The sequence below is a fragment of the Bufo gargarizans genome, chromosome 8 (genome assembly GCF_014858855.1).
Source record: "Bufo gargarizans isolate SCDJY-AF-19 chromosome 8, ASM1485885v1, whole genome shotgun sequence".
Taxonomy (NCBI): Eukaryota; Metazoa; Chordata; class Amphibia; order Anura; family Bufonidae; genus Bufo; species Bufo gargarizans.
In genome coordinates, this window is record NC_058087.1 from 29180936 (window position 1) to 29193618 (window position 12683).

The 12683-nt window shown below is 40.0% G+C and overlaps 1 protein-coding gene across 1 annotated transcript in view; it reads left to right on the forward strand.

The window, feature by feature from the left end:
* The first annotated feature begins 276 nt into the window (after positions 1–276).
* Positions 277–12683, forward strand: part of ASIC4 (acid sensing ion channel subunit family member 4) — a 241449-nt gene continuing 229042 nt past the window's right edge. Inside the window, exon 1 of the mRNA XM_044303557.1 lies at positions 277–1352. Within this exon, the coding sequence (XP_044159492.1) occupies positions 777–1352 (576 nt within the window). The 5' untranslated portion in view covers positions 277–776. The remainder of the gene's footprint in view (positions 1353–12683) is intronic.

The following is a 12683-nucleotide window of genomic DNA, read 5'->3' on the forward strand; positions in this document are numbered from 1 at the left end:
ACAATCCCTGCTACACTGAGGACAGCGATATCAGGATGCACCCGGCCAGTAGCTGAGAGCAGACAGACCAGTCCCATTTTGGCTCGTCCCTTGCAGCCGCCAGTGGGAGCCGAGAATCACCAATACTGTTATTCAAACAAGTGTGGCAATCAGACTGGAGCACATAGTCAGCTGCCGCCTCTCCCCGCCTGCCTGCAACTCACTGCCCAGTGCTGCTTAAGGCATTTCATTCAGATTTATATTGCTCTATCACACACATATTCATCCCCCCCCTCCTCTTCCTCCTCCTCTCTTGTGATATGGGGATCCCATTCCATCCCTCAGACAGGGGATTGTCTTAGCACTTGTTTAAATGCTTGCTGCCTTTGCTGGGAGAGAAAGCAGGAAAGAAGACAAGATTTTTATCCCTCTCGCAGCTGCGCTCGCCGAGATAAGCAAAGTCACCGGGAGAGAAACCTTAAAGCGGAGAAGGACCGTGCAGAATTGAACAGCTCTCGGGAGCGCACAAGCCGACTGCTCCTTCTTGCCCTGCTTTCCTCTAATCAGTCTTTTCTTATTGCTTGGATTCTCCAGATTCCCGTTTTTTTAAATCTTCAAGGGACCGAAGAAAAGAAAAAGAACTGAAGGATTATTATTTTTAATTTTTTTCCCCCGTTACCTCTTCCAAAAGTGGATCTGGAGTGATCGGAGGGGAACGGGGCGAAGGGGTTGCTCCCGGTTTAAAAGAAACCCCCCCTCCCCCTCCAAAGCCCTGTTTCTCAAAAACTTGATTGCCAATGCCCATCGAGATAGTCTGCAAGATCAAGTTTGCAGACGAGGATGAGAGCCAGAAGGAAAAAGAGGAAGGAGAAAGGGAAAGCTTGATCGGAGATGAGGTTCCAACCGCTACCCGGGACTTGGCCGGCTTTGCCAGCACCAGTACTCTTCATGGACTGCGGCACATCTTCCGCACGGGTAGACTGGGCATCAAGCAGAGCCTGTGGGCACTGGCGTTCTGTGCATCCTTGCTATTTTTCCTCTACCAGGCAGCAAAGTGTGCCTTGTATTACCTCGAACACCCCCATGTCACCACCTTGGACGAGGAAGTGATGGGTGAGATGATCTTTCCAGCCGTCACCATCTGTAACATCAACCGATTCCGTCACTCGGCTCTCTCCGATGCCGACATTTACCACTTGGCCAATCTGACCGGACTCCCCCCGAAAGACCGGGATGGCCACAGAGAATCGGATTTAGTTTACCCTGCCGCTAACATGCTGGAAATAGTCAACCGGACTGGGCATCAGTTGACTGAGATGTTAAAAAGCTGCAACTTCAGTGGGAATAACTGCACTGCACAAAACTTCTCGGTGGTGAGTCCTCGATTTATGGCAATCTCCGGGCACAGCTCGGCCATGCTTCTTGTATTGTTTTAGCCTGATGTTTAGTATTACTTTAACCCAACGTTCACCAAGAAATCCCACAAGGAGGTAGGAGGGAAGCCACCGGTCACTAGCAAGTCAGCCGATTCCTCTTCTGGTGGTGGCAGCGTCTTAGGAGCTAGTTCATACTCTAAGAACCTGCTTGAGTTTAAAGTTAAAAGCCTCAGCTAATAAGTAACAGGTGACACCGTAAATCACCAAAAATAAGTGCACCTATCCAAATTTCTATGTCCGCAGTCAAAAAAAAGACTTCTTTCAAAAATTGTCTTCTCCCCCATTATTATGTGTCATAGGGGGCAACACAAACTGTCTTGATTTTTCTTTCTGACAACAGAAAAATAAATTCTCTTGACCCAAGACAGACTAACCGATTGAGCCCCAGTATTTAACCCTTAACACATTCTATACCTGCGATATCTCTTTGAGCACCTTTGCTGCAAGGCTGATGGTGAAAGCCAGACGGAAGGCGTGAAATCAGGTCATATACAGATGTAGCAGAGTCGGGTTTGGCATCTTAACTCATTGCTGCTGCATTATGATAAGGCTATAGGTTTAACCATCGTCCTTCTGTAAAAACCGCAGATCCTACTGACAAACAGAGCCGGCTCTGCTACATCTCTATCTATTGCCTGTGATATTTTTGGATACGTTGTTTACAGAACATCCTATTACTGTAGATACAGCGTGTTCTGCTAATTCCGTTGGGCTCGACTTCCCAGCACTTAGGCTCATGCACATGTATCATGGACGGTCAGACTTCACTCTTGGTGGCATGTGAGGGGTTAATTTGTCTTAGCCATCATTAAATTAGCAGAGGAGAAATGCAGAGGGCTTCTGTCCAGGGGGGAGACGTTCAAAATGTCATGGGCTCGATTTTGATTGAGATGAATGAGGGGGGCCGAGTGCTTTGTGGAGTGGATACAAAAGTCTGCAACATTGTGTCAGTTTTTAGACTAGAACACAATAAAATTTCACGCTATTTACGCCCGTGGTCCGCAATCACTGCTGCAAAATGTATCTGTGGCTGCTGCAAAGAGATGCGTCACTTTGCTGCTTTATAGATTAGTATCTAGAGGAGGTTCTGGGACGCCCCACTGAGGAATAAGGATAATTTGGTCCCAAATAGAATTTATTTTTAATTTTTCGGTTACAGCCAGACTCCCCGGCTACATGGATTACTCAGGTCATTAGCTGGACCGCTTTATTGCACTCGATCCAACAGACAATATTGACACAAGGGAATGAGAAAAGCAATGACTCAAGATTTGATAAATGCTCCATGTTTCATCCCCGGACTTGCTAAACTGCACTGTAATCCAATTTTTTGAAATATATCAGATATAAAGAGGCACATCAGAGCTCGGTGGTATTATAAGACTCTTTTAAGGCTGCAGTCCACAAGGTAACGTTCCAGGATTTTAGTGGTGAATATTTGGTATGTTGCATAGAAAACCATCCACTGGGGGGTGATGTAGAGTAAAGGAAATGAAGTGCTCCTTGCTTCCTCTAGTGGCAGCCTGGAGTAGTGCAAGTGTTGTGGGGCGTATTTATAAAAAATGGTGCAAAGAAAAGTACATAAATAATCTTAGATTGATGTTTCAGGTTGATTAGAATGAAAACAAAATATATTTTCTTTATGTTTTTATTGCAGCATTTTACTGTAGATGGAATAGTAATTAGTTTTATGGACTTTTAACACCTATCAGGGACCACGATATGTGGATAGCTATTGATGCAGTCCAACTATGAGAAGGAATGGAGCTGGCTCTTGGCAGGTCCTTTCCAACCTGGAGGTTCTAAAAAAAACATGACCGCTTTCTTTCAGAAACAGCGCTTTTCCTCTCCATGGGTTGTGTCTAGTATTGAAACCCAGTTCCATTGAACTGAATGGGCCTGACCTGCAATACCAAGTACAACCTGTGGATAGGTGTGGCGCTGTTTTTGGAAGCCATTTTTTTCTAATCCTGGTCAAAAATCTAAACTGGGATAGTCTTCTGGTTCTAGTGCTTAAATATATATTTTTTTCATTTTAAGTTCTTCTCGCTGGTACCAAGAGGTAAGCCGTGGAGTTAACATTCAGTCTGAAAGCCACTCTATAGAACACGTAGGCCCTGTCCCCTTCCTCCACTCTGTGTGGCTTAGGCCTCATTCACACGACCATGGTTTTGTTCCGCATCCGAGCCACATTTTTTTGCGGCTTGGGTGCGGACCCATTCACTTCAATGGGGCCGCAAAAAATGCGGACAGCATTCTGTGCGCTGTGCGCTGTCCGCATCCGTTGCTCCGTACTGTGGCCCCGCAAAAATTATAAGTCATGTCCTATTCTTGTCCGTTTTGCGGACAAGAATAGGCATTTCTACAATGGGCCGCCTGTTCCGTTCCGCAAATTGCTGAAGGCACACGGGCGACATCCATGTTTTGTGGATCCGCAAACACGGCACAGTCGTGTGAACAAACCCTTATCCTGTTAGGAATTTAAAAGGGTTTTCTTATAATTACTTGTTTTTAGTAGTATTTAGTAATGTCATATTCACTGTATAGATAAAAATAAAGCTTTCTTTCTATGTATATGCTATTAAAACTGATTAAGTGATGAGTTATGACATTTTGCACAGCCTGGTGTTCATTAACTTACATAGTATGGCTCCACCTGGTGTTCATTTACTTAAATAATAAGGCTCCACCTGGTGTTCATTTACTTACATAGTATGGCTCTACCTGGTGTTCATTTACTTACATAGTATGGCGCCACCTGGTGTTCATTTACTTACATAGTATGGTACGACCTGGTGGTCATTTACTTACCTAGTATGACGCTACCTGGTGTTCATTTACTTACATAATATGGCTCCACCTGGTGTTTATTTACTTACATAATATGGCTCCACCTGGTGTTCATTTACTTACATAGTATGGCTCCACCTGGTGTTCGTTAACTTACATAGTATGGCTCCACCTGTTGTTCATTTACTTACATAGTATGGCTCCACCTGGTGTTAATTTACTTACATAGTATGGCTCCACCTGGTGTTCATTTACTTACATAGTATGACTCCACCTGGTGTTCATTTACTTACATAGTATGACTCCACCTGGTGTTCATTTACTTACATAGTATGCCTCCACCTGGTGTTCATTTACTTACATAATATGGCTCCACCTGGTGTTCATTTACTTACATAGTATGGTACGACCTGGTGGTCATTTACTTTCCTAGTATGATGCCACCTGGTGTTCATTTACTTACATAGCATGGCTCCACCTGGTGTTCAGTTACTTACCTAGTATGACGCCACCTGGTGTTCATTTACTTACCTAGTATGACGCCACCTGGTGTTCATTTACTTACATAGTATGGCTCCACCTGGTGTTCATTAACTTACACAGTATGGCTCCACCTGGTGTTCATTAACTTACATAGTATGGCTCCCCCTGGTGTTCATTAACTTACATTGTATGGTTCACCCTGGTGTTCATTTACTTACATAGTATGGCTCCACCTGGTGTTCATTTACTTACATAGTATGGCTCCCCCTGGTGTTCATTAACTTACATTGTATGGTTCACCCTGGTGTTCATTTACTTACATAGTATGGCTCCACCTGGTGTTCATTTACTTACATAGTATGGCTCCACCTGGTGTTCATTTATTTACATAGTATGGCTCCACCTGGTGTTCGTTTACTTACATAGTATGGCTCCACCTGGTGTTCATTAACTTACATAATATGGCTCCACCTGGTGTTCATTAACTTACATAATATGGCTACGCCTGGTGTTCATTTACTAACATAGTATGGCTCCCCCTGGTGTTCATTAACTTACATACTTACTTACTCAGCAGAAGTGGCCCAAATCATTAAAAATAAAAAGCTAGCATTTTGTAATTATAAAAAAACCCAGAGCAATGAAGATAAGGAAATCTACAAGATTAGGCAGAAAGAGGCCAAGCAAGTTATAAGAACTTCTAAAGCTCAGGCAGAAGAAAAACTAGCTCAGTCTATGAAAAAAGGGGATAAGACATTCTTCAGATATATAAATGAAAAAAGGAAATTAAAACAAGGAATAACTAAATTAAAAACAAAGGACGGGAGGTATGTAGAAGAGAATAAAGGGCTAGCCGACTGCCTTAATGAATACTTCTGTTCAGTTTTTACAAAAGAAAAAGAAGGAGAAGGACCTCCACTAGAAAGGATGACTATTAAATCGTTTGATGCATGTGTCTTTACAGAGGAAGATGTTCTAAGTTTGCTGTCTAAAGTGAAGACAAATAAGTCACAGGGGCCTGATGAGATACACCCAAAATTATTAAAAGAGCTTAGTGGTGAGCTGGCAAAACCGTTAACAGATTTATTTAACCAATCATTAGTAACAGGAGTCGTCCCGGAAGATTGGAAATTGGCAAATGTCGTGCCCATTCACAAGAAAGGTAGTAAGGAGTAATCGAGCAACTATAGACCAGTGAGTCTGACATCAATAGTAGGCAAATTAATGGAAACCCTACTAAAGGATAGGATTGTGGAACATCTAAAATCCTATGGATTGCAAGATGAAAAACAACATGGGTTTACTTCAGGGAGATCATGTCAAACAAATCTTATAGATTTTTTTGACTAGGTGACTAAAATAATAGACGGTGGAGGTGCAGTAGACATCGCATATCTAGATTTTAGTAAGGCTTTTGACACTGTCCCACGTAGAAGACTTATCAATAAACTGCAGTCATTGAGCATGGACTCCCATATTGTTGAGTGGATTAGGCAGTGGCTGAGGGACAGGAAACAGAGGGTTGTAGTCAATGGAGAACATTCAAAACAAGGTCATGTTACCAGTGGGATTCCACAGGGATCTGTACTGGGACCAATTTTGTTTAATATCTTCATAAGTGATATTGGAAAAGGCCTCGATGGTAAGGTGTGTCTTTTTGCTGATGACACAAAGATATGTAACAGGGTTGATGTTCCTGGAGGGAAACGCCAAATGGAAAAGGATTTAGGAAAACTAGAAGAATGGTCAGAACTCTGGCAACTGAAATTTAATGTGGATAAGTGCAAGATAATGCACCTGGGGCGTAAAAACCCAAGGGCAGAATATAGAATATTTGACACAGTCCTGACCTCAGTATCTGAGGAAAGGGATTTAGGAGTAATTATTTCAGAAGACTTAAAGGTGGGAAGACAATGTAATAAAGCAGCACGAAATGCCAGCAGAATGCTTGGATGTATAGGGAGAGGTATAAGCAGTAGAAAGAGTGAAGTGCTTATGCTGCTGTACAGAACACTGGTGAGACCTCACTTGGAGTATTGTGCGCAGTACTGGAGGCCATATCTCCAGAAGGATATAGATACTCTAGAGAGAGTTCAGAGAAGAGCTACTAAACTGGTACATGGATTGCAGGATAAAACTTACCAGGAAAGGTTAAAAGACCTTAACATGTATAGCTTGGAAGAAAGACGAGACAGAGGGGATATGATAGAAACTTTTAAATACATAAAGGGAATCAACTCGGTAAAGGAGGAGAGCATATTTAAAAGAAGAAAAACTACCACAAGAGGACACAGTTTTAAATTAGAGGGGCAAAGGTTTAAAAGTAATATCAGGAAGTATTACTTTACTGAGAGAGTAGTGGATGCATGGAATAGCCTTCCTGCAGAAGTGGTAGCGGCAAATACAGTGAAGGAGTTTAAGCATGCATGGGATAGGCATAAGGCCAGCCTTCATATAAGATAGGGCCAGGGACTATTCATGGGATTCAGATATATTGGGCAGACTAGATGGGCCAAATGGTTCTTATCTGCCGACACATTCTATGTTTCTATGTTTCTATGTTACATAGTATGCCTCCACCTGCTGTTCATTTACTTACATAGTATGGCTCCACCTAATGGTCATTTACTTACCTAGTATGACGCCACCTGGTGTTCATTAACTTACATTGTATGGCTCCCCCTGGTGTTCATTTACTTACATAGCATGGCTCCACCTGGTGTTCAGTTACTTACATAGTATAGCACCACCTAGTGTTTACTTATACAGTATGGCGCCACCTGATGTTCAATTTTTTACACAGCATGGCGTAACCTGGTGTTCACAGTGTTTGAGCAGACTGCTGGTGGACACACATTGTCAGTCCCTCTCCCCGCAGCCAGGTCTCTGCATAGTGATCCTCTATTCACTGCAAGGCAGCCAGTAAAAATAGCTTTCTGACCTCCCCTTTTTGTCAGGAAACGATCAGAGCCTCTGCTGCAATATATATGGCAGAATATCTTAGAGGATTCTACAGGGGAGGAGGAAGGAGCTATATTGTCAGCTGCCAGAGGGGAAAGGAGACTGATTCTATCCAGGGCCCTCCCTCAAAAGGGGACATGGAATAAGAAAATATATGTAAAAGTGTTTTTATACTAGAAACACAGCACATTATAACAGCTAATAATAGCATTTCTGGATTTATAGTATGAAAATAATTCATAAGATAACCCCATAATGGCAACGAGGATAAAATGTCTGGCTGGTTGACTCAGTTCAGACTTTACATTTTAGAATCATCTCATGACATTTTTTGAAAGAAGACTCCTCACTTTTCTTGAGGATGTAGGTATAATTTTTTTTATAATTCAGTTTTAATTTTTTGTATTTCTTTTTAGATTTTTATTTATTTAAGAAATATGGGGGTCATTTCTTAAAGAGAAAGTGCCGCAATCTGTGACTTTTCCACACTCATGCCAGGTCTAAAAAAGTGGGCGTGGGGGGGAAAGGGAGGGGCCGGCAGGCTTGTCTCATTTACCATTTTCCACACCTGTTTTAGGCGTAGGAAATGGCCTAAATGTAAAAAAGTTAGGCTGTGTTACATTTAGAAGCGGCGGTGGATGCACCAAAGTTATGTAGAGGCTGGCGCTTTGGATTACCCCTTTAATAAAAATGGTGCACATTTTAGTTGTCTCCAAACTGAACCCTACCAGCTATGAGGAAAATATGTAACAGACGCACTGCTGAACTGTTTTTGTAAATGGGTATCTGTCCCGATTTTCACGCAACGCATAAGTGATGCGTGAAAATCACCGCTCATGTGCACAGCCCCATAGAAATGTATGGGTCGGTATTCAGTGCGGGTGCAATGCGTTCAACTCACGCATCGCATCCGCGCGGAATACTCGCCCGTGTGAAAGGCGCCTTACTGGGAGTGCACTAGAGAAGAAGCCTGGCTCTCAAACTACTGTGTTTGATGTATTCAACATGGCGGTGCAGATAGTGCTGTACGGTATGGATGGCGGAGAACCTGAGATTGTGTAAGTCATGTATTAAAGGCGGGACTTTGCATTTCCCTGCAGCTGCTCATTGAGGTGGACATAATCTAAGTATTGATGTCCATTATTGAAGATGTTTTACTTGGATTTATGGGTTTTCTACAGATCAATACATTACGTTTAGTTTGCACAGTTATGCACAATGTACCATTTCATCGCCATAGTTGAAAAAAAGCCTTTTTAAAAGGTCCAGCGGGAACATTGTTCCTAGAAAGCAATATACGCAGAGCATTCCCTGCACAAACTTACAGCAATCGTTCAAAAAAAATTGGTTGGAAATTGAAAAATCATTCATTCTAACAAATAAAAACCTATTTTTTTTTTTATTTTGCATATAATCTCTATTAACTATTAGAATTTATATTCTCTGTCCCCTGAAATGAGCTTCCACTTGTTATGCTTGTTGGCTTCTGCTGAGTAATGTGCTATATCTGAGCAAATAAAATAGTTGGGGGAGAAAATAAATAATCTATTTGAACAAATTTTTAAACAAAAATCTAATTTTCCCTTTTGGCAAATTTGGTAGAAAACTTTACCAAATTAGTACTAACTACTATAATAGTTCATATTAGAGTACAGTAGTATATCCTCTACAGTGATGGTCAGTTCGCAGTGTTTGCCAGCGAACACATTCGGGCTGCCATCTTTAGTAAGGTAGACTCACCCGTCCAGCGATGCACAGGTAAGCCCTTATCAAATGCAGTCACCGGGAGCAGGCAGTACCGAGAACAGCCTCCGGGGACCTTCATCGGGCTCTTCTTGGAACTGCCTGCTCCCGGTGACTGCATTTGATTTCAGACCGCCTCCCGGCACAGGCACAGGTAAGGGCTTACCTGTGCATCGCCAGACGGGTGAGTCTACCTTACTAAAGATGGCAGCCCGCATGTGTTCGCTGGCAAACACTGCGAACTGACCATCACTGATCCTCTACAATACTGCCCTCTATATATAAGAATAAAACTACTATAATAATCTTTACTGTATATAAAACTATCACTACTATAATACTGCCTCCTATGTACAAGAATATAACTACTATAATACTGCCTCCTATGTACAGGAATATAACTACTATAATACTGCTCCTATGTACAAGCATATAACTACTATAATACTGCTCCTATGTACAAGAATATAACTACTATAATACTGCTCCTATGTACAAGAATATAACTACTATAATACTGCATCCTATGTACAGGAATATAACTACTATAATACTGCTCCTATATACACAAATATAACTACTATAATACTGCCTCCTATGTACAACAATATAACTACTATAATACTGCTCCTATATACAAGAATATAACTACTATAATACTGCACTTATGTATTATAATATAACTACTATAATACTGCCTCCCATGTACAAGAACATAACTACTATAATACTGCTCCTATGTACAAGAATATAACTACTATAAAACTGCATATTTTGTACAAGAATATAACTACTATAATACTGCTCCTATGTACAAGAATATAACTGCTATAATACTGCATTCTATGTAAAAGAATATAACTATTATAATACTGCCTCCCATGTACAAGAACATTACTATAATACTGCTACTATGTATAAGAATATAACTACTATAATACTGCCTCCTATGTACAAGAATATAACTACTATAAAACTGCATCCTATGTACACGAATATAACTACTATAATAATGCTCCTATGTACAAGAATATAACTACTATAATACTGCTCCTATGTACAAGAATATAACTACTATAATACTGCTACTATGTACAAGAATATAACTACTATAATACTGCCCCTATATACAAGAATATAACTACTATAATACTGCTCCTATGTACAACAATATAACTACTATAATACTGCCCCTATGTACAAGAATATAACTATTATAATACTGCTGCTATGTACAAGAATATATCTACTATAATACTGCTCCTATGTATAAGAATATAACTACTATAATACTGCCTCCTATGTATAAGAATATAACTACTATAATACTGTTCCTATGTACAAGAATATAACTACTATAATACTGCCTCCTATGTACAAGAATATAACTACTATAATACTGCCTCCCATGTACAAGAATATAACTACTATAATACTGCTCCTATTTACAAGAATATAACTGTTATAAAACTACATACTATGTACAAGAATATAACTACTATAATACTGCTCCTATGTACAAGAATATAACTACTATGATACTGCTCCTATGTACAAGAATATAACTACTATAATACTGCTCCTATGTACAAGAATATAACTACTATAAAACTGCTCTTATGTACAAGATTATTACTACTATAATACTGCCTCCTATGTACAAGAATATAACTACTATAATACTGCTCCTATGTACAAGAATATAACTTCTATAATACTGCCTCCTATGTACAAGAATATAACTACTATAATACTGCTCCTATGTACAAGAATATAACTACTATAATACTGCTCCTATGTACAAGAGTATAACTACTATAATACTGCTCCTATGTACAAGAATATAACTACTATAATACTGCCTCCTATGTACAAGAATATAACTACTATAATACTGCTCCTATGTACAAGAATATAACTACTATAATACTGCTCCTATGTACAAGAATATAACTACTATAATACTGCCCTATGTACAAGAATATAACTACTATAATACTGCCTCCTGTGTACAAGAATATAACTACTATAATACTGCTCCTATGTATAAGAATATAAGTAGTATTATTCTGCCGCCTATATATAAAACTAATTTACTGCATAATTTTATATATTGTTTTAGAATTTTTGTATTCTTGCTTTATAGAAATATTTGATTGATACTTTGTATCTGTTCAGTGTCATTTGTTGAATTTTTGTCTTTATAAGAAAATAATTAATCAGTATAAAAATGTGTGATATGTAAATTGAAGAAAAGCTTCATGTTGGGAATGTGCAGTAGAGTGTCAGTCTGGGCCCTGCGCTGGTAGAGGCAGGGTGCCGTGCTGCCTTATGCTTGTTTTACTCTTGGTTCCTTCCTTCCATGGATCGGCGTAATGGTCTAGATTATAGCGGCAGATGGGGAGCGGATACAGTCGGCTTCAGAGCCAAGGAAATTATTTGCATTTGCTTCTATACATAGAAGTCTATGTAACTTTCAGAATTCAGTAAGATTGCAGCGCAGGTCGTTCTTCACTGGGACAGATATTGTTGCAGCAGGAATATCATGCATACTACTATAAGCCATTACACAGTGTCTGCCTGTTAGTATACTCATAGTCTACATGGGTACACTACGTCACCTATCAACTGATGGTTTCCATTGTGTCTCCATTGACTTCAAGAAAATGTGTGCATAATCCCTATCCTATATCACTCTATTATACTTGTACTGTGACATCACTGTTTATTATCCCTGTACTGTGATGTCACCATGTTTTTTATCTCTGTACTGTGACATCACAGTTTTTTATCTCTGTACTGTGATGTCACTGTGTATATTATCTCTGTACTGTGACATCACTGTGTTTATTATCCCTGTACTGTGATATCACTGTGTTTATTATCTCTGTACTGTGACATCACTGTGTTTATTATCTCTGTACTGTGGCATCACTGTGTGTATTATCCCTGTACTGTGACATCACTGTGTTTATTATCCCTGTACTGTGACATCACTGTGTTTATTATCCCTGTACTGTGACATCACTGTGTTTATTATCTCTGTACTGTGACATCACTGTGTTTATTATCCCTGTACTGTGACATCACTGTGTTTATTATCCTGTACTGTGACATCACTGTGTTTATTATCTCTGTACTGTGACATCACTGTGTTTATTATCTCTGTACTGTGACATCACTGTGTTTATTATCTCTGTGCTGTGACATCACTGTGTGCATTATCTCTGTGCTGTGACATCACTGTGTATATTATCTCTGTACTGTGACATCACTGTGTTTATTATCCCT